This window comes from Leuciscus leuciscus (assembly GCF_965113295.1).
Source record: "Leuciscus leuciscus genome assembly, chromosome: 6".
Classification (NCBI taxonomy): domain Eukaryota; kingdom Metazoa; phylum Chordata; class Actinopteri; order Cypriniformes; family Leuciscidae; genus Leuciscus; species Leuciscus leuciscus.
Genome location: NC_138730.1, coordinates 38570812 through 38594196, shown reverse-complemented (window position 1 = coordinate 38594196; position 23385 = coordinate 38570812). Strand labels below are relative to the sequence as shown.

General features: G+C 43.3%; 2 protein-coding genes and 1 long non-coding RNA gene across 3 annotated transcripts in view; 2 read left to right on the top strand and 1 right to left on the bottom strand.

The window, feature by feature from the left end:
* Window positions 1–23385, bottom strand: part of LOC309501511 (phospholipid scramblase family member 5) — a 113689-nt gene that overhangs the window by 59278 nt on the left and 31026 nt on the right. The gene's annotated exons all lie outside the window — the stretch shown is intronic.
* LOC309501594 overlaps window positions 1–23385 on the top strand; it is a 29316-nt gene that overhangs the window by 3916 nt on the left and 2015 nt on the right. The window lies entirely within an intron of this gene.
* On the top strand, window positions 6939–20144 carry LOC309500499 (calpain-10-like; the record flags this gene model as incomplete). Its single annotated transcript, XM_082172107.1, has 11 exons — window positions 6939–7037; window positions 7644–7775; window positions 8475–8527; window positions 8635–8861; window positions 9787–9928; window positions 10581–10747; window positions 10905–11120; window positions 11711–11818; window positions 18160–18317; window positions 18523–18719; window positions 19025–20144. The coding sequence occupies 11 exons, from the start codon at window positions 6939–6941 to the stop codon at window positions 19092–19094; spliced, it is 1569 nt and encodes a 522-aa protein (XP_082028233.1). The 3' UTR covers window positions 19095–20144.

Sequence of the window (23385 nt, the reverse complement as noted above, 5' to 3'; positions counted from 1 at the left end):
CATAGCCAGTTTTTCTCAAGTCATCAATATTGTTAAGTTTGTTCACAGAAGAGACGCTCGCCAAAAAGACACAGAAGAGCAGGAAGCAGAGTCTCGTGGCACCCATGGCAAAATCTTAATCAAAAACAAAACATTGTAAATCAGACATATAAGCTGTAAATATAATTGGATCATAAGTCAAGTCAAGTCAAGTTTATTTGTATAGCGCTTTTCACAATACAGATTGTATCAAAGCAGCTTCACAGTATTAAATTTAAATAATACAACAAAGTTTGTTTCAAGAGGAATTTATTGATTGATAAAATTTAATTAAATATCCCCAAAATATCCCCAAAAAATCATAAGCTGACAATTAAATTATGTTGTATTTTTATATTGAATTTAAGATTTTTATATAACATTAAAAAAATTCTAATGCTAAACGATATTAACAATATAACTTTTACAGTAGTACATTTTTATGAAGGTGCAAAGGTGTATGTGGCATTTCTGTGGAGAGCAATTTAAGACACTCATTAAAAATAGACAGAGCCACTCAGTGTACACTTTTTAGGCAATCAACTTACAACTACACACATACACTTTATTTTTAAATGTTGGAAACACATTAACACTGGTATCCTATCATTGACAGGATAAAGTCAATAGTTTATTTTGACCTCCATTTAATATTTTAAAATATAAATTTAATATTTCAATAAATTCTGTAAGATTTCAGTAAATTTATAATTCATAATCTTATTTTTAATCTGAATGGATTTTAAAGATATTTGCAATATTCAGCAGACTTCAATTTAAACTCATCCTACCTCAGATTGAAGAAGAGCCTCTGCATCCTTCACATCTCTTGGGTGTTATTTATACAGTATGGAGGAGGCTGTACTTTACAGACAGGATGTGTCTGCAACTGACCTGGAGCCTGTAATACTGTCCCTCAGTTGTAGAGCCATTTTCACTATAAATTCTGCTAAAAAAATTTTTTACTTTACATGTCAATGAAGAGTATGCTTAAAATATGAGACGTGATGTGTGGAGAAAAATCTAGGTAAATCACTTGTGAACAGAATATATTTAGTGTGTCAATTCTCAAGTTGTTTATCACTTGTCTTTTAAAAGAATTTAGTTCACAGGGACACAATTGCCCAGAAACACGCATAGCCACAATACCTCTTATACACACACAAAATGTCATTCCTCACATGCATTAGAAGTACTGCTGTTTTTACATGAAGAATGATTTAAAGTAATTATATATGTCTATAAGTGTTAGTATTATTGAGTCAAAGTTTGGCGAAAGAGTCTTTGGTAGATTCTTGAAAATGGGTAAAGACTTTGGTTGAGTTAGAGGTCATTCCACCAGCTTGGAACAGTCAAGGTAAAGGTGTGTGAAAGTGATTTTGTGCCTCTTTGGGATGGTACCACAAGGCACTGTTTACTTGTAGAACGCAAGCTTCTGAATGGCACGCAGGCCTGAAGTAATGAGTTAATAATATATAGGGTTGCAGAGCCAGTGGTTGTTTTGTAGGCAAACATCAGTGCCTTGAATTTGAGATGAGTCTAAGGAGGAGATTGAAGAAGTACCAGAGGTTGCTGAGAAAACTGTAAATCAGGAGCTTCTTCCTGACTCCAGTCTTGAATCTTGTGATGATCCTATCTATGATTGCACTTAAACTGCTATAAATGAATTAGAGCTATTAATCAGGCAACAAGAGTGAGGCTCAAAGAATCCAGCTTCAGGCTAGAAGTAAGCTGATCTTGATGGTATTGATTTGCAGGCTCAGCAAATGCAGGTTAAGCCTGTTCCATTGCCGTGATTTAGAGCTCTTAAAAGTCCTGCTCATTCAATGTCAGATTCACACGTATGCTTTGATGTGAGTAAACACATTGTGTTAGTGCCAAAATTCTGTGAGATTGAAGTTGACTCCTATTTCACTACATTTGAACGAGTGGTTGCTAAACTGAAGTGGCCACAGTTATATGGCTTGTTACTCTTCCACCAGACGCGCAATTCTTCCACCAGATTCACACTGCGTGAGCACGCGCATTTATTTTCAATTCAATTTCAATTTAATTTAATTCTAGGTGTCAGTGCCCAGGGGCACCAAAGAGTCTTAATCTGCCACTGTCTGCAATGCAGTTTAGTTGGGAAGGCTCAGGAAGTTTCCGCAGCTTTGCCCATTGAGCAGTCTTTAGACTATGACATTGTTAAATCTGCAGTACTCTGAACATACAGTATGAACTTTTCTGCTGGATCAGGCAGTTGTCTCTGATGAATTTGTGTTGACACACAAAAGTTTTCTTCACCACGTCAGACTAGGAAAAACTTGGTCTTTTGGAGAAGAGACTAGGGAAAGAGACATTTGACTTTGTCTCATGTTAACAAGAATGACATGCCGGTTGCTAGTGCAGGCTAACTTCCGGTGCTTAGGTTTCCACTAGGAAGTAGATAAAAGCAGTGTGCAGGGTGGATGAATTGTTTTTTTGTTTGCCCGGTCAGCGTGCGTTAAGTGCGAGCTGAAAAGTTATTTATAGCAGAAGTTCATCTTCGCATCAGGCGCAGCTTGTTAAAAGTTTGACGAGTAACTGGTCGGCGCATCGCCTTTGTTCTCAGTTAAGCAGGGACGCGGCGAGCCGGAGCAACGAGAGCTTTCATTCATATGGGCGAATTGCTGTCGTAGCTGTAAACAGGAACGCTTTCGGGGATTAAGCCGGATGCCGAGGAGTCGAGTGGAGCACCAGTAATTAATGCAACTAGGAGCGGGGATCCTAGGTGCAAGAAACTGAGTGCATGGGGAGTCCATATTGGGGGTGCTGTGTTAACTAAGATTGCGGTATTTGATACACTGTGTGATAGTGAGGTTTTGCTGTTGGCCATTTGTGTGCCTATGGACAGTATTATTTGCCAACCTTCAATATTTTAACTATACCATTTGTGATAATAAAGTAAGATATTATTTTTGTATACCAGCCTTTGTCTTCCTTTGAATCCTTTAAGATACCTGTTAAAGGGAACTAGGTAATGCTGATAAAGAAAAGTTCCATAATGTTACATCTGGCGTAGTCGGCTCAGGATTCTAAGGCTGGTTGCATAGTTTTTTTTTATTTTAATTTTTTTTATTGTATCGTTGTGGTACTTGGAGGTACAAGGTTTTGTTAGGGGGGGAAGCGGCAGTTCATCATCTTCAGGTAGAACGTGGTTGGAGACTCGGCAGCAAGTGCTTATCAAAGATCAACTGAGACAATGTCTTCTCCACAAGGCATGACGGAACTACAGGAGCTAATGGACCAAATTCTACAGCTTCAGGCTGAAAATGAACAATTGAAAGCACAGGGACAGGACAGAAACAGGGATACTGATGCTTCTACTTCTAACAGTGAGTCTCGTCTAACACCTGCCTCTACTGATTCTGAACAGTCTACATCTAGTAATGCATCTGGGTCTACTTCGATTCATGCACGTTATGTTTATGTCCCACGAGAGCGCAAATGCTCTAAATTTACTGGTAAAATGTCTGTTGACCTAATTACCTTAGATCAATGGGTCACTGAGGTCCGTAGATGCCTCGAGGCTAGGCCTAATGCTGAACAAGTGTTGTTTCTGTATGATTATCTGGATGGGGGGGGGCAAAAGCAGAGGTGGAGTTTCATGAAGCTTCAGATAGAGATACAGCTGAAAAGATTTTTAAGATTCTTGCTGAAAATTTCAGTTGTTCTCAGTCCTATGTGGCGGCGCAGTTATGTTTTTTTCAGCGACACCAGAAAGAGGGGGAGCCTCTACGTGATTTTTCTCATGTCTTAAAGTCTTTAATGGACGCTGTAATAAAAAAGACACCTGGTGGAATTTTATGACTTTTTCATGACTTAGTGCTACGCGACCAGTTTGCTGAAAATGTAAACGATGATATGTTGAGAAGGGAGCTAAAAAGACGGCTTGCACTAGACCCTGACATGAGTTTTGTTACACTCCGTAGCATAGCTATTAAATGGGTGGATGAGGGGAAGCAAGGAATGAGGACTAGACCCAGAGCTGTCTCTTTTGATACTCACGTATCCGTTGGGGGTAGTCGGGGTGTAGATTCTAATGCAATATCGGCAACCAACACTGAAATGACAGAGTTAAAGGAATGCCTACGGCGTCAGCAGGTCCAACTAGATGCCATTTTGTCACAACTAAATTCATCTCGTCCACAAGCTAACTCCAGGAGTGTAGGAGGCCAGTCCAAAACATACCGGTTTCATCCTGATGGCAGGCCGATTTGCAATCGCTGTAGCAGAGCAGGGCACATTGCCAAATACTGTCGTATCGATCCAAACTCTAGTAATGTAGCAACCCAGGAGGTGGGGCAGAGGGCTGTAGTTCATAATCAGTTAGTGGAATCACCCGCTCCTCTGCAGCCGCAGGAAAACTAGTGCCCTCTGGTGTGGAGAGTCAAACACCAAGGGGGGCTCAATTAGGCTCTTGTCACTCGGCTTTTGATACCATGCCCCACCTCATAGGTCAGTGTCCAGTAGTTCATGTCTGGATGGGAGGAAAGGCAATTACATGTTTACTGGACACAGGCTCTATGGTTTCCACAATAACAGAAACATTCTTTTGGGAAAATTTTCAATCCTGTGATGAGTCCCTTAAACCATGCAGTTGGCTCCAATTACGAGCAGCGAATGGGTATGAAATCCCATACTCAGGTTATCTTGAATTAGATGTGACCGTATTGGGTAAAACTTCCCCTAACATGGGCATTTTAGTAGTGCGTGATCCAACCGATCCTTTTACTCAACAACAGAAGCGTGTGGTCCCTGGTCTATTAGGTATGAATATCATCCAGAGCTTTTATAAAGAATTGTTTGCCGACATAATGTCAAGTATGGCGACAGGCTTTCACCACATGCCAGTCCATTGAGAAACTCCATAGTAAAGGGTGTTTAGGCAAGGCTAGAGTTCAGGGTTCTGCAGTTCGCATTCCTGCTGGGTCTCTAAAACTTATTCCCATAGTTTGTCCCAGCGCTGCTAATCTCTCCCTCCACTCTGTGCTAATGGAACCGCCCATAGAAGAAACCCAGTTGCCAGTGGGTATTTTGATCTCTAAGGCGTTACTATCAGTGAAGAACGGGCTGGTAGAAATACCAGTCACTAATGTGAGTTTACAAGAGGTGTGGCTGCAACCGCACACCATCTTGGGTGTACTCCATATTGTTCAGGTTATGTCTTCAGGGTGTTCAGTGAACATGGTGGAAGGGTGTAATGGGGAACAGGTGGCCGTAGTCCAGTCAGCTGAGATTAAAGCTACTCCCACAATTGATTTTTTTAACATGTCTTGGCCAACTATCTGTAGAGCAGGAATATCAAGTAAAAGTACTATTGCAGAAACACAGCGATGTTTTCAGTCAGGGGGAGGGTGATATAGGGTGTACCACTTTGGTAGAGCATCAGATCCACCTCAATGATGATGTCCCCATTAGGCAGAGATACCGTCGATTGCCTCCTTCCCAGTACGACCAAGTCAAAGCTCACATCCAGCAGCTCTGGGAGACAGGGGTGGTGAAACCTAGTTCTAGTCCCTACTCGTCGCCTATAGTTATCGTGCAAAAGAAAGGGGGGGACCTTAGACTCTGTGTTGACTATCGGCTCTTGAATGCAAAGACGAGGAAGGACGCTTATCCACTCCCCCGTATAGATGAGTCCTTGGATGCACTGACTGGAGCGAAATGGTTCTCAACTTTAGACCTTGCTAGTGGTTACAACCAAGTGCCAGTTGCAGAAGTCGATAAGGCCAAGACAGCATTTTGTACACTGTTTGGACTCTTTGAGTTTAATCGTATGCCTTTTGGCCTTTGTAACTCACCGAGTACTTTTCAGAGGCTGATGGAGAGAATTTTCGGAGATCAAAGCTTTCAATCACTTCTACTTTACTTAGACGACATAATCATCTTCTCAACCTCTTTTGACGAACACTTGAAGCGCTTGGAACTTGTCTTTAACCGTCTGCACAGTAACCACCTCAAGTTAAAACCATCTAAATGTCATTTCTTTCAAAGAGAGGTAAAATACCTGGGACATGTCGTTTCTGCCGATGGGGTAGCTACAGATCCGGACAAATTCAAAGCAGTAGCAGAATGGAAACAGCCGGCCACCACAAAGGAAATAAGATCTTTCCTGGGGTTTGCATCATATTACCGTCGTTTTGTTGAGGGCTTTGCAAAGATTGCCACACCATTGCATAGACTAGTTGCCCAGGTGGAGACAGGTGCTAATAGGTCTAGGTCTCGAGCTAACGCACTGGGAAACGGATGGACCCCAGAGTACCAACAGAGTTTCCAGACTCTAAAAAAACGCCTGATCAGCGCCCCCGTCTTAGCGTTTTGGAAGTTGATGCAAGTCATGCTAGGCTCGGTGCCGTCCTAGCCCAAGAGCAAGATGGACGTAGGAAGCCCATTGCTTTTGCCAGTAGAGGGTTACGACCAACCGAGAGAAACATGTCCAACTATAGCTCCCGTAAGCTAGAGCTTCTGGCCCTTAAATGGGCTATAACCAGTAAGTTTAGAGAGTATCTTCTAGGTGCAAAGTTTGTAGTCTTCACCGACAATAACCCATTAAGTTATTTGCAGACGGCTAAGTTAGGGGCTACAGAACATCGCTGGGCTTCAGAGCTAGCTATGTTCGACTTTGAAATCAGATACCGCCCAGGTTCTGCGAACAGAAATGTGGATGCACTTTCCAGGCTGCCAGCCCCTGTTTCCATCTCCACTGTGGCCCCAGGCATAGAGGTCCCCTTAGTCCCCTCGAGGGCTAGTGACCGTAAGACCCAAATCTTGTGCCAAGAGACCAGTACCTTACCAATCCGACAGAAGGCCGACTTGCAAGCCCTACAGATTGAGGATCCTGCTATTGGGCCATTCATCCAGCTCTGGAAACGAGGAGCAGTTCCAACAAAATCAGAATGGATACTGCTGCCTCCAGAGGCTCAGAAACGGCTGAAGCATTGGCTAAGGATTCGGTGTCGGGATGGGGTGTTGTAACGCAGCGTTCGGCTGCCAGGGTACAGTAGAGAGACGTTTCAGCTCATCTTGCCGCAGTGCCTAAAAAAGGAAGTCTTGAGAGGTCTTCATGATGATCATGGACATCAAGGTATAGAACGTACAACCCGCCTCATTAGAGAAAGATGTTTTTGGCCTGGTATGTCTCAAGAGATTGAGAACTATTGTCAGGAGTGAACAAGAACAAGATTAAGTACAAGTAAAGGCCAAATATACTTAAACCTTTCTGTCAGTAAATCAAATACACTTAAGTACAATTTTAAGTATATTTCTGAGAAGTACATAAAAAGTAGACTGAAAGTATTATTTCTTATTTTTAGTTTAAAAGAAGTAAACTAATAGCACACTTGAATAAACTTCTTTTTCATAAGGGTACTGTGCTATTAGTACTCCTAAATATTGACTAAATTAAATTTAGCATATACTGTAGCAGATTGCATGCATTTAAAAAAGAAGGGAGATGAGCCCTTCGATATGTCCCAAACATTTTATTGGAAAATATACAGGAAATACTGCATATGGAAAAAATACTGCACTCGTTAAGTAAATTCACTGGGTCTATAACAATACAAACTGTCAGAAACTTGCTTTCTTTGCATATTTCCCAGGACATCTGCAAGCAGCCTCAGCTCTTCCCCGATGACCCTGTGCAGGCCCACCCAAAGCAAGGCATTCTGAGAGACTGCTGGTTGCTCTGTGCCTGCTCCATGTTACTCAAGAACCAGCATCTTCTGAACAAGGTAAACACTGTCAGGTTTAATGTGTCGTAAAACGTCTCGTTTTACCATAAGAGAGTGCAAGAGTCGGAGAGTTAAAATTCTCATTAATTTTCTCTGATTTCTCCATAGATGAATTGATATTTAATGATAACTTATAAATGTTAAACAACCTAGGAGGTTGTTCAATTATGGTATATGCTTTTGTTGAAGCAATCAGCCAGCATTATTTCAACTTATTATTTTTTTAATAATTGTGTTTAACAGTGGAATTCCTGAAGAAAAACTACATTACACCACGTCTACATAAATCGCCAGTGACGCGACAAAATCAAATAGGGGTCGTCAAATTCCTGACAGTAATCTGATGCCCCGTTCTATTTCTGACGTACTTCAAGTGCTTGTGCTATTTCTGGCATGAGGAACAAATGTATTTGCACGATTGCTTTGTCACGTCCCGTGTAGACACGGTGAAGATTCTCCAGTCAGAGAATCACAACAAGCAAATCACACCAAAAGATCCGCCCATTCCCATGAATCACTGTGAATAATGTAACAGAGTCTCCCTCTGAAACTACTTAAATATTTTTGTATGTATATATATATATATATATATATGGAAATTGTGCATTAAACATAAAATATATTGCTTTTTTTTATATTATCAACATCTTTAAATCGATAGTTTTATATTTATCCATAATTTTTTATGCAATTATGTAATTTGCTTCATGGGATCCATTCTGGGTAGCACTTTTGGAGAAAGCATATGCCAAGTATGTGCTGGTAAAAAGATGTCTGTGAAGTATAAAATATCATTTTGATTTGATGTTTGAACTAAGACCAAATCATAATAAGTGTTGGCAACTGTTCTTCATGCTAGGCTACATGGTTCATATGAGCGTTTGTGGGCAGGCCAAGTATGTGAGGCAATGGTGGACCTGAGCGGAACCATAGCGGTACGATGGAGTCTAAAAGGGGCCGAGTCATCACAACAGTCCAACGACACCCAGATTCAACACACCACTAACGGGACGAGTCTATCTCAACTCTCACTGGAGCTGAAGGAGCGATATGCCATCAGCTGCTGTGTTCACAGCGCCTCCATGGGTGAGAGAGAAAAGTTACCACTGAATCTGAATTTAATTGAGCTGGATGTTGAAACTAACTTGCTGCAACTAACAGTTTTTAGACTGACCTGAAACAAACATTGAACTCATTTGAGCTGAATAATGATGCTATTTCCTACTGTAGAGATTCTTTGCAGCTGAAATTTAATTAATTTAATAAATTATTATTTTATATATAGGCATATATATATATATGATCAGGCAGTGTTGTTTTATTACTGTAATATGTAAATATAGTATTATAAATTTATTTTTATATTTTCAGTTTTCATTTTAATGTTAGTTTAAGTTTTAGTAATTTTGACATTTTTATTCATTAAAAAAATCTTCAATGTTAGTAATTAAACTTAAGCTTATTTTATTTCAGTTAGTTGCCAAGGCAACATTTCTAATTGTATTCTTTTTTTTTTATAGTTTATTTTAATTTCAGTTAATGTTTATTTTATTTCAATTAACAAAACAAGTTTTTAAATAGTTTTAGTTACCGATAACAACACTATTTGGGAGTGATTGTAGATTATGGCAGCAATAGTTAATAGTTTACAGACTTTACAATGTTCCTAATTCATACCTTGAATTTTTTGCTGGCGATTTTACAATTGGCAGAAAATCTTTTACAAAATACCACAGGAAGTATTTAGAGGAAGGTGTTTCTTCCTTATAGAAGTTTCACATAGAAGTATTTTTGATAGCATGCCTCACTGTTTTTTAATGAGAAAAGAGGTGAGAAATATTGCAGTATTCATTTATGCAATAACAATGGAAAAAATTATCTGTGAGCCAGGTACATTATAAGGTGTATTATAAGGAGGTATAATGTACATGAGTCTCATTTTGCCCAGTTAAGTCAGGTATGATGTACAATATTAGCTCTAGTAATGGGTCTGTTCTCTGTCTCTCTGCAGGTGTCCCAGAGCTTGGCCAGTTCCACGCCATGAGTGTGGTGGAGTGGACAAATGTCACAACGACTACAGGCGAACAAGTGGAGCTGATCAGGATAAGAAACCCCTGGGGGAGGAGGAGCTGGGCCGGGGTGTGGAGGAAGAGGTGTGGAGGGAAAAATGCTGAATGATCACATACTAGTCCGTTTTTACGTTGATTTTGTGTGCTAAATACCTTATATGTGTTATAAATAGATTTGTTATTATAATTGTAAATATCTCATATCTGTGTTGATTGATTAACATACTTAACTAACAAGATGATAAAGTTCTTCATAGAAATGTGCATTTATTTTACTTTTATTAGTAACTGCAGTGCTGTGTGGGTCATTGACAGGGACAGGCCGAAAGTCATTGATTTCCAGTGGAGAGCAATAATGATCATATGATGTGCCTATTTGAGCTTCGGATGCATTGACCTATTTAAACTTTTGTGATTTGACTGAATGCAACCTGACCTAATCAAAACCTAATATTATTGAAGAACAAAGTGAGAATTAACTATTTTTCCTCTAAAATAAATTTTTTTTAAACACTGTTTCTTTAAAATTAGTGGTTAATGAATAATCGGGTCTGAAATAATTATTTTAGAGTTGTTAAATTATAAAAAGTATTTACTTAGATTGGCTCTAGAGAACCTACTATGTTTCTTTTTCAAACATATTGGTGGTCATTTGTTTGGAACGATCATACACATATGTTGGCGATATTGGAAAGGCTGCTTCTGTCTGACTGGTTCTGTCGGTCTCTCTCGACAGCGGATCAGGATGGGCTTCTCTGGAGGCCTCCTGCGCTCAGGCTTTACTGCGCCGCACAGCAGAGGGGGAATTCTGGATGGACGTGACAGAATTCCAGCAGGAATTTGATGAGGTCACGGTGGGCTATCCCATCAGTGTTGCTGGACACCTCCAAAGTATCTACACAGGTATTGGCTATACGTTCTTGAGAGCATTTTACATCACCAGACCTTTTCTGTCTTATAAATTATATATCTAGTGAATCATTTGAAGGTTCAAAAATAATAAAGGCAGACATTTATTTAATATTTATATTAATGTGGTAATATATTTCCTTTCATGTAGGAAGCTTTCTAACCCACAGCCACCAGATTGGAGGTCGCTGGGTCAAAGGTCACTCTGCAGGCGGTTGCCGTAACAACAGCACTTTTATCAGCAACCCTAAGTTCTGGTTGAAAGTGTGCGACAGAGGAGAAGTGTTGCTGTCTTTGCTTCAGTACGGACGTCCTGAACCCCCAGCAGAGGGCGGCACTCAGCAGCATCCACACCTCCTTTTTTTATGTTTTAAAATAAGTCTCTTGCATTTTTTCATTAGAAATGCTGTAAATTAATAGATATGAAGTATTATTACAATTTTATATCACTGTTTTGTGTTTTCTATTTTAATGGATTATAGAATGTGATTTATTCCTGCGATGCAAAGCTGAATTTTCAGCATCATTACTCCAGTCTTCAGTGTCACATGATCCTTCAGAAATAATTCTAATATGCTGATTTGGTGTTTAAGAAACTTCTTATTATCTTCTTATTATCAGTGTTGAAAACAGTTGTGCTGTGTAGTGTTTAGTGGAAACAGTGTTTTTTTTTTTTTCAGGATTCTTTGAATAGAATATTCAAAAGAAAAGCATTTATTTGAAATAGAAGTCTTTTGTAACAATATAAATGTCTTTACTGTCTCTATTGATCAATTTAATGCATTCTTGATGAATTTTTTTTTTTTTTTTTTTTTTAAATCTTACTGACCCCAAAACTTTTGAACAGTACTGTGTAAATATACTGTATAAAAATAACACCAATTATTAGAGGTCATATTCACACTGCATCTACATATACGATTTGATGCAATAAAGCCATCTTATTGGTTTAAAATGTCTGTGTTTTTCTCTCCAGTGTGATGAAATCAGCTCCTCCTCCTCTTCAGCACTGTTCAGAGGGCGAGTGGGAAACCGTCAGCTCTCATGGCTCTTGGTCTGTTGGTTCTCTTACGAGAGGTCTCTCGTACTGCGTAAGATATCTTACGCTAGGGGAAAATCCTTTTCCGCGAGATATTGAAGCCAAAAATTATCCTTAATTTTGTAATAATGCAAAACGCGTTGCAGCAGCAATGCAGACATAGGCGAGACAGCTCGCGCGCCTATTGGCTGCTCTGCGGCAACTGCAGCAGCCTATCGAGCGAGGCCTGGCGTGACGTCAGACCCAATCAGGGCACTTCGCGCCCGCTGCGTCACGTCCCGCCGAAATGGGCGTGGTCTAGGCCTATAAATATCGCTCGCAGGCAGCTATTATCTGATTTTTCATCCTTCAAGCGAAGCACACGCATCGCTGGAGCTGGATTAGAAGCCGCGCCGTCGAGAGAGAGCACCTTCAGCGGGACGAGTCACTGAAGTCGCTGGCCGCGCCGCCTTCCTGCCTTCCTGCTGCGCTTTCCGGCGCTTATATCCTTCTCTTTTATTTGCACTGTATTTCTGTGTGTGTGTGTCGCCGCCGCGACACACATTTCTAAAAGAGCTAGCGTCTTTTTAAAGATGCCTTCCTGCGGCTCGTGCAGAGCCACACTCAGCGACGGGGACCGCCTGATGATCTGCGTTTCCTGCCTGGGTGAGGAACATGCAGCTCTCGCGCTCGCTGACGGCGGATGCCCTCACTGCGAGCTGATGGCAATGGCGACTCTGAGGACTCGCCTAGCCGTCTTCACCGAGACTGCTCCCCCGCCCGCCGCGGCGTCGCGCCGTAAAAAGCGCCGTGCCCAGCGGGCCCCGGAACCCTCCCTCAGCCGCCAAAGCTCGCCGGTTCGCCCGCTTGCTTCCCCGGCTTCTTCTGTTTCGCTTCCTGACGGACAGCGGCCGCCGTCTGCCGCCGCTTCCGTTGATATCGCGGATGAGGAAGCCCTGCTGGGAGAGGATGATTCCTGCTCTATCCTGGCGTCAGGCAGTGAGGATTGGGCGGGCTCTGAGGACCCCGCACCCCCTGCCCGCACTTCGTCAGGCAAGAGAGCTTCCATTGAGACGGAACTCATGCGAGTACTCGCACAGGCCGCGGCGAGCCTCGGCCTCGAGTGGTCTTCGCCTGAGCAGCCCGCTCACAACCGGCTGGATGGATTTTTCCTGCCTGGGGAGCGCGCTTCGCCTGTGTCCAGACCGGCGCCTTTTCTTCCTGAGTTACACGAAGAAGTCGCCAAGTCCTGGAGCGCCCCCTATTCTGCTAGAGTGCGTCCTGCTGTTTCTTTGGCATTCTCCGCCGTTGACGATGCCAAGAACAGAGGATACCTCTCGCTGCCGCCGGTTGAAGAGGCGATAGCGGCCCACTTATGCCCGCCCTCCGCTGGACGGCGCGCTAAGCCGGCCCTACCCTCTAAAGCTTGCCGCACGACGTCGAGCTTGCTCCACCGCGCTTTCTCCGCCGCCGGGCAAGCTGCGTCAGCGTTGCACACCATGGCAACGCTCCAGATCTTCCAGGCCGATCTCCTCCGTAAGCTGGATGAGGAAGGACCTGACGCGATCTGTGTGCCGGACTTAAGGAGTGCCACGGACCTCGCTCTTCGTGCTACTAAGTCCGCAGCGCAAGCCATTGGACGGACTATGGCTTCTCTCACCGTGTCTGAGAGACATCTCTGGCTGACGCTCTCGGAAATGGCCGAGTCTGAACGCACCGCGTTCCTCGACGCCCCGCTTTCCGCCACAGGCCTCTTTGGATCCTCCGTCAAAGATTTCGCGGAGAGATTTGCAGAGGTACAGAAAGCGTCTCAGGCTATGAAGCACTTCCTCCCGAAGCGCTCCAGCTCTGCAGCAGGCCGTGCGAAACCGTCTGCTCAGAGCTCACAGCCACAGCCACCGTCCACTGCCTCCACTTCACAGCGCCGCCAGGCCAGAAGCGCGAGACCGCGCTCCCGCTCATCCGGTCGCCGCCCCGCAGGACGCGGCTCGCGACCTAGGATCACGGTGAAGCCCGAGGCCCCGAAGTCGTCCTAGCACAGCTAGGAAAACGACGGTGTTCCAGTCCCGCTGCGGCCGGACTCACACCAAAGCTATTCGCTCGTCCAGTTCCAGAAAATGTGACTGTTCCAGTGTTTTCTGCAGCCAACAAGTCGGTTCTGTCACCCGCTTGCCTGCACACAAATGCCGTTTTCACGGCTACCCAGATAAATCCCCGAAAGAGTGTATTTTCTGGTGTCCCGGCCACGGCCGATGGTGTTTCGTGTGTAGTAAGAATGCCCACTGCCCAGTGCCCATCCCTACACATAAGCACAGCCTGTCACACAGGGCTCGCGCACATAAAACCGACTCAGATCGGTTGCGCTTCAAACATGGTGAACGTGCCCACTACCCAGTGCCCACTAACACCACGTTATGCATGTCTCACGGTTTCTGTAAAAACGAAACCAACGTGCACTCGCTTCACGCAAGCGAACGATGCTTTCGGTGTGATAAATGTGCCCGCTGTCCCGCGCCCACATCCACACATAGACATGACAGTTCCCACGGGAACCGCCCAGCCCTCCCCCTCGCGGTTAACCACCGTAGAGGAGTCGAGCGCGGGCAATCTGCCCGCTGTCATCAGCGCGCCCCATGCCTCAAATGTCACGAGCGACACGCTTGTGTTACAGCACACCGAAGCTTCTCCATCGCTGAGCGAGCGGAGCGCGCTTCGTATTCGACCCCTAGCTATCCATGCAGACGCATGGGCAAAGCTACCCGGGGTTTCGAAGTGGGTGCTGAACATTATAGAAAGAGGCTATTCGCTGCAGTTTCGCCGACGCCCTCGCCGCTATGTGGCGCGCGTCGAGACCACGGTAAAAACAGAAGTAGCACATCTACTTCGAGCCGAAGTGACGAAACTATTGAGCAAAGGGGCCATAGAACCTCTCTCTCAAGATCAGAGCGAGGGAGGGCTATACAGCAGATACTTCCTGGTACCGAAAAAAGACGGGGGTCTCAGACCCATACTAGATCTAAGACAACTGAACAAAGTGCTTGTGAAGCGACAGTTCAGGATGCTCACGACCAGGCAAATCCTTGTGCAGATTCGCCAAGGAGATTGGTTTGTGTCAATAGATCTGAAAGACGCGTATTTTCAAATACAGATAGCGTCACATCACAGGCGATATTTGAGATTCGCCTTCGAGGGCCAGGCATATCAGTACACAGTCCTGCCGTTCGGTTTGTCCCTAGCACCCCGTACATTTACGAAGTGCATGGACGCGGCGCTCGCACCCCTCAGAATGAGAGGCATGCGAGTGCTGAACTATTTGGACGATTGGCTGATTCTAGCGCAATCTCGCGCAGTGCTCATAGAACACACGACCATTTTACTCGATCACCTCGAGGATTTGGGTCTAAGTGTCAATTGGGCGAAGAGCTCCCTGTCACCCAGTCAGAAAATCTCTTTCCTGGGCACAGAACTGGACTCACTATCCATGATAGCGCGACTATCACAACAGCGCGCGGTAGACATTCGACGCACAGCGAACTCTTTTCGCTGCGGCGCGTCTGTCCCGCTCAAAAGATTTCAGAAGATGCTAGGTCTCATGGCCTCAGCATCGTCAGTGCTCCAGCTGGGTCTGCTACGCATGCGCCCGCTGCAGTTTTGGCTGAAAGCGCGAGTCCCACGCGAAGCGTGGGCACCCGGTTTGCTTCGCCTCAGGGTCAATCAGAAATGCGTTACAGCTCTGAAACCCTGGAAAGCGAACGACTGGTACCAATCAGGTGTAAGCCTGGGGACTTCCTCGAGGGTGAAAGTGGTGTCCACGGACGCGTCCACCTCGGGATGGGGAGCGCTGCTCGAGGGCAGACCGTTCTTCGGCCAGTGGTCAGAACGGGAGAAGCTCCTGCACATAAACTGCCTCGAAATGCTGGCAGTAGACAACGCGCTGACGCGTTTTTGTCCCCAAATAAAAGGTCACCACGTCTTGGTCCGTTCGGACAACATGTCTGTGGTGTCCTACATAAATCGCCAGGGCGGCATCAGATCCGAGAAACTGTACAGGCTGGCAGAACGCCTCCTGGTATGGGCTCAGTGCAACCTGCGCTCGCTCAGAGCAGCGCACGTGCCAGGGATCATGAATATAGGACCAGACAGACTGTCCAGGAACAATGTTCCGGCAGGCGAATGGTCCCTACACCCACAGACAGTCCAACTGCTGTGGAAGAAATTCGGCAGAGCGAAAGTGGACCTGTTTGCGTCTCAAGAAAACGCTCACTGTCAAGAATTTTTCTCCAAGAGCAGGAGCGCGCTGTCCCATGTGTGGCCCCGCCGCCCGCTCTATGCTTTTCCCCCCGTCTCTCTCCTGCCTCAGGTGATAGAACGGATCAGGGAAGAAGGATGCTCAGTACTGCTGGTAGCACCGTTCTGGAAAAACCAACCTTGGTTCCCAGCCGTGATGCAGTTAGCAAGTACTGCCCCGTGGCCAGTACCAGTGAGGAGAGATCTCCTCTCACAGGCCCGCGGCTCGATCTGGCATCCTCACCCGGAACTATGGTCCCTTCATGTCTGGGCCATCAACGGGTACATGTTGGACTCCCTATAGGAGTATTAAACACGATCACGCAGGCTAGAGCTCCGTCTACAAGACGACTCTATTCTTCGAAATGGTCAGTGTTTTCGGGCTGGTGCACAGCCCGTGGTGTGTCACCCACAAACTGTGATGTGACGGAGGTGCTTTCCTTCCTACAAGAGCTGTTGGATGGGGGCAGGGCCCCCTCCACGCTCAAAGTTTATGTGGCGGCTATAGCAGCGTTCTCAGAAACAACGCTTGGTCAGTCAATAGGAAGGAACGATTTAGTCATCCGCTTCCTTAGAGGAGCTAAGAGACTGAATCCTCCCAGACCTCCCTCAGTCCCCGTATGGGACCTTTCTACGGTTCTGGAAGCCATGAAAGGTGCGCCATTTGAGCCTTTACAGTCAATCGATTTGAAACACCTGTCTTTCAAAACGGTGTTTTTGCTGGCTCTCGCTTCAGTGAAGCGCATAGGGGATCTGCACGCGCTCTCTGTGAGCGCGGCGTGCATGGAGTTTGGGCCCAATGACTCTAAAGTTATACTCAAACCTAAGCACGGTTATGTTCCAAAATCCCTCAACACACCGTTTAGGGCGCAGATTATCTCTCTGTCAGCCCTACCGGTCCCTGATGAGGAAAGAGACGCGAGCCTCCTTTGCCCAGTCAGGGCATTACGAGCTTTTGTGTCTCGCTCGTCTGTTTTCAGACAGACGGAACAGCTCTTTGTTTCGTTTAGCGGACGTTCTAAGGGACTAGCCGCGTCGAAACAGAGCCTATCCAGATGGATAGTTGATGCTATAGCGCTGGCATACGCCTCCAAGGGCATGCAGTGCCCTTTGGGTGTCAGAGCGCATTCCACGAGAGGCATGGCCTCTTCGTGGGCCTGGTCAAGTGGGATTGCCTTGCAAGATATTTGTATGGCGGCAGGCTGGGCCTCCCCGTCTACATTTATAAGGTTTTATAACCTAGAGGTTCCCGCCCTGCAGGCCAGGCTGCTGTCGGTCTAAACTACCAGTATTATCTGACCTGATGCGTTCAGCTCAGAATGCTGCGTTTGCTGAGCACAGCTCAATGTTCGACAGTTTAAAGCTGGGCAAACTGTGTAAGACCCACATTTTTTCCCATCAGTTCAGGCCGTACCCCGCCCTGTCTGTATGATGAAATTCGCGTCCCTTCGACGCTACTTTATGTGGAAAAGTGAGGCTGCACCCCTCCTTCTTCCCGGACTCTCTGTGAGTTCACTGAGTGATTGTGCACTATATGTACCCCGGGCTTTCGCCCTTGGGTCTTTGGTGTCAGATCTCAGCATGCACGGCGTTTTACATTGGGTCCCCTAGCGTAAGATATCTTACGCAGTACGAGAGACCTCTCGTAAGAGAACGTACTCGGTTACTAACGTAACCTCGGTTCTCTCTAGAAGAGGGAACGAGTACTGCGTATCTTGCCGTGCATGCACACGCTCTGGTTGCTTCGATGATGAAAAACCAGATAATAGCTGCCTGCGAGCGATATTTATAGGCCTAGACCACGCCCATTTCGGCGGGACGTGACGCAGCGGGCGCGAAGTGCCCTGATTGGGTCTGACGTCACGCCAGGCCTCGCTCGATAGGCTGCTGCAGTTGCCGCAGAGCAGCCAATAGGCGCGCGAGCTGTCTCCCCTATGTCTGCATTGCTGCTGCAACGCGTTTTGCATTATTACAAAATTAAGGATAATTTTTGGCTTCAATATCTCGCGGAAAAGGATTTTCCCCTAGCGTAAGATATCTTACGCAGTACTCGTTCCCTCTTCTAGAGAGAACCGAGGTTACGTTAGTAACCGAGTACGTTTTACTGCTGGAGGAAGTCGCAACTTCTCCACACATGGACACAACCCCCGTATACCCCTTACTGTGACCTATGACCCTGGAGGTAACAACGTAAGGGTCACTCTTCACCAAAACAGGCCAGAGAATGCTCTCCATGCCATCGGCTTTCATATTTATAAGGTCAGAAATTATTCATTTCTAATAATTTTTAAGGCATTTATGATACGACTAAACTGCTTTAAAGCTAAAATGTGTTTATTGTGCTAAAAGTTTTCAGTTCTAATCATAATTGTTTTAGTAATGATATGTTAATTTAGTATTAGTAAGGTGTAGGTGTCTAACATTTAATAGTAATTCCTTTTTTTGGTATGCCTTTTGCGTCCAGGTGCCTGCCGGTGGTTCTGACTCCCTTTTAACCCCTGGTTCCATGTGTCCTGTGGTTAGTTGTGTACCTCATGCCCACTCCCAGGAGGTCAGTGTGTTTTGCCATCTTCACCCGGGCGAGTATGTCGTAATTCCCTCCACCTACCAGCCGGACCTCAGCGCTCACTTCACGCTTACTCTTCTACGCAGGATACACCGGTAAGCACTCTGCCTACACTCTATAGTACAGAGCCTCTAAAGAGACATGGCAATAAAAAAAAAAAGAGATTGGCGGAAAAATCAATGCTTTTTTCTTGAACACATCAAGAACGCAAAAGCATTGGCATTTATTTTTTCTTCCCATCTCATATTTTTTCAATCACCATGTCCCTTAAAGGTGCAGTAAGCGATTTCTGAGAAACACTGTTGAAATTCTTTATGTTAAGAAAGTGTTGCTGGTTGATATTGAGGTGTAAATCTTTGGCTCTGATTTGGTGAAGTACTAATGTTGTCAACCTCCTCAGGAAAGCCATGCAGAGTGAAGAGCTTCTGGGCCATGCTGTGCAGGAGGTAACAATCTTTCAGCTCATTTAACACTCATGTTCAGATGACATTCAAGCCATGAGCTTTTAGCTACTAGGAATAGTGCAAAATATAAATCAATATATAATGCATTAGCAATGATTTTGCAGAAGATCATCATAAATAACATTTAATGAATGACAATTATTTTAAACTAGATTTACACTTTCATGTCTTGCATAAAACATTTAGAATAAATGATAGAATAAAAAATAAATAAAACCCACTTTAGTTGAAACTTCACATTTTTTCATATGTTTAATTGTAATGTATTATTAAATATGAATAATATTAACATGTATTCATACATGCCCCCCCTGCTAAATAACTACTTATTTGCTTAATTGTTTGTACCGTTTCTTTTTGTGTGGCCAAGCAAATCTAGATTTACAAGATGTCAGAAAAGGGACATTGAATTGTGTGTTTATTAGTGCAGTAAGTGCAATTTTTCTTACTGTGTTAAACTGTTGATTTGATAGGATGCCTTAAAAATAATGACTTGAAGTAACATTGTTATATGGAACAAATAAATGTCCTAATGTTGTGCCAACAATCTGTTGTCTGTCTTTGTATTAACAACTAAAGTTTTAAGTACAACTTACTTGAGAAATTTGAGGCAATTAGTTTCCATCTTTTTTATAATGTGAACAAGCAGACTTGTTAAGATAATTGTTTTGTTTGAGTTCTGTGCACTAAACTTAACTTAAATCTCTAAGTTAGCTGAACTTCAAACTGAGTTACCAACACTTAAGTTTTCTGGTAACCTGCTATACACATACACAAGTTACCATATAAAGTTGTAGTAAGTTCAATCAACTCAAAAATGATTAGCTAATTTGCTTGAGAAATTTGAGGCAGTCAGTTTCCACAGATTTTCTAAGTAAATTTAACTTATTACTTTTTACAGTAAATTGACTACAACAAACTTAATTTAATAAATAATGTTGCATGATTTATTTAACTCTCCTCCCATTTGCATCTAAAAGGGAAACTCTTATATATCTCATATGCAATAAGGTCAGTCACAAAAAATAATGCATATGCAATAACGCCTGTGCATCACTTCTTTTTTTTTCACTTTGCATCTTTAGTAAATCCTGACAGTAGTTTTTTTTTTTATGCCAAAAGAGGGTTTGCGCTGGAACAAGCTGTAACTGACCAACATGGTATAGTTGACATCTTCTGAACTGTAAAAACCCATTCTAGAAAGCTTTACTAAATGTCTGGTCTTACAATAAAGCTGAGCACAAGCTTCAGAGCAACAGACTTGTACTGTATTCCACTGTTGGTTTTATTGGCCTCTGAAACAGGCTTGTAGGCTATACAGAAGTTGGGACTGATGATCAACTCTTCTCCCTGAATTTGGGGCATTGAGAACTGCCAAAGTCCTCATGTTTGCAAACAGGCTAAAAGCCATAACCTTTCAATTTTATTTCCTCTGTTTTATTACATTATTATTGAACACTGGGGATTGTGAAATCCCAACATTCAGCAACAGTAGTCTGTGTTTCTGTTGTCTATGTCTCTTGTTTTTAATGTCAAAAAGGGCACATGGGACAACAACTTGTGGCCTTGAAACAGAATCTTTAGCCATTATTCTTTCCCCAGATGTTAGATTGCTGCAATAAGTGAGGCTGATCATGACCTCCAGGGTGACAGGTCCAAACTGGACAGCTGTTGTCAGCATTTTCATAAAACATCCTTGTTTTATGAAAGAGGAATTTACAAGTTCCCATTACTTTAAAACAATGACCAGCATGTAAAAATACTCTACACTGAATGATCTGTAAGGGATATGTCCTGTCAGCAGGTCCTTATTGCAAATTAACAAGGGTATAAGGACGCAGACACAACTTTTGCAGAGGCCGTTGTCCAAAGTCTTGGCCTCACTTGACCAACTTGCTGCCAATGTTAACTTTAACTTTATTGTCCCCAGGGGGAAATTATTTTCCACAGCACTGTACTTGTTTAACACACATAACAATATAATACAGATATACACAAAAAAAAAGGCGATTAACAATCAACGATGCCGGTTGTTGAGGTATGTAATGGTTGCGGGAATTAGGCTTCTTCCAAAGCGAGCCCTCCTACACCTCAGAGTCCTGTACCTACGCCCTGAGGGCAGTGGGGCTAGAAACTCATTAAGTGGATGTGTGGGGTCCTGTTCTATTGAAATTGCAATGCGTGTGATAGCTCTATTATTAAGTTCTATGAGGTTAAGTGTTGGGAGACCTATAACTTTCAAAGCAGTATTAGATAGCTTTGTAAGTTTGGTCCGGTTTTTAACAGAAAGCATATTAAAAAAAACATACAGAACAATACAGTAAGATTGGCTGAATGATGCTTTGATAGAGTAGCAATAGCAATCGAGGAGAGACGTTTAGTCCTTTGAGTTTTCGAATGACTGACATTCTTTGGTGACTTCTCTTCTGAATGTCCATAATGTGCTGATCAAAGGTGAGTTTGTTGTCCATTGTTACTCCAAGATATTTAAAACTGTCCACTATTTCAACTGTTTGATTATGAATAACAATAGGATGCTGTAGTGAAGAGGGTCTGACTATCAGCTCTTTTGTCTTGCTAATGTTAAGATTCAGATAGTTATCCTCACACCACTGGACAAAGTTCATAACAGTGGTGTGATAATCCATAACAGAGTTGTTATTATCTTTGAGCAGGGCAAGAATGGCTGTGTCATCTGAATATTTTAAATATTTGATGCTGGATAATGGACTGATGTTGTCGTTTGTGTAAAGTGTATACAAAAAAAGGACTTAAAACACAGCCCTGCGGTGCTCCAGTGTTGATGATTAGAGCAGATGATGTAATTGAGCCCATCCATACTACTTGTTACCTGTTGCTAAGGAAATTGTGTATAAAATGAATCAGCCGAGTAGAGATGTTGAGGTGATACAACTTTTGAATCATCAGGTGTCTTTGGATGGAATTAAAAGCAGAGCTGAAGTCCACAATGTTGAGCATGCTGGGCACTGGTGACACAATTCTGCAGCTGAATCCTCAGGATGAGATGGTCCTGGCGCTTCCTGGACACTCTGGGATGTCCCGAAGCCACTTTCACTGCAGTTGAACCTCTCTCCTTGAAGTTCTTGATGATCCTGTAAATGGCTCTGTCAGGTGCAATATTCTTTGCAGCAATTTCCTTGCATTTGAGCTCATTTAAGTCTTTCTTTGGAGGTAACTATTGCTAACACAAGAACACAATGATTCCCTCCTTTTTATACCAATCAGTCTGCTCTTTTAATCCAATCAGAATGAGTAATTTCACTGGTTCACACTTTCCCATGTGCTGATGAAATGATTAGTGAAATCATGTTAGCTGATCATTTTGTGCCAGTGATAAAAAAAAACGGTGAAATTTGGGCTTTTGTGAAAGTTCCTTTTTAGGCAATGAAGCATTTCTGCACAATAGTCTAGAAATAATGTGAATCAACACCACAACAAGTGAAGATGTAAGCTTTGCAAAACACAAAATTTGTCCAAAAAAACATTCTATCCTCCTGCATATCACGTTTTTAACTGCGAAAACTCATTCTGTGTGAATGGCCTTAGAGGGGAAACTCCTCACGAATTTATGTTATACTGAAACTTCGAAACATGCAAATGTTTTGTTTAGAATCAAACCAATAATTCGGAGTGCATACAAAAATGCCTAAACGTGAATTGTGATGGGTCGATCATGAACCATGCGTTCCTCTTTTTCTTATCCGAATAATTTGCTTTTTCTTTAAGTGACAGCCACACATGTACAACATATAGAAATGAACTCACCTCAGATGAACAACAGTGATTTATTGTTTATTTTACTAATATGGTTTTATAACAAAAGAAATGCCTATCTCAAAGGAAACATAGGTTATATAAGTGAGCTCCTGGACTCTGGATGTCAATTAATGAATTTTCGTTTTTAAAGAATAAATTACATATTTTATTTATAACAAATTAACAGTGCTAATAGGACACTTTAATAATTGTACATGATTCATTGAGTTTTTATACACTCTTAGGGCTTTGTTTGCTCCAATGTATTATTATAACCTTTGTGTATCAGGGATCTGTACTCCGGGTACAGTGGGCAAATTGGACTTGTGCCGATATCAAAATTCTTGTCACCATCCTCCATCATTTTAAAATGCACAGCATATTAATGTGTAATAATTGTCATTGGCAGGTTGTGCTAACACATGATCATTATTTTTGGCACGATATTTTTTTCATTTTTAATGGGTTAAACTAAACATAACCTGCAGAGTGAAGGGTCAGTGTTCATATTGGCTGGCGA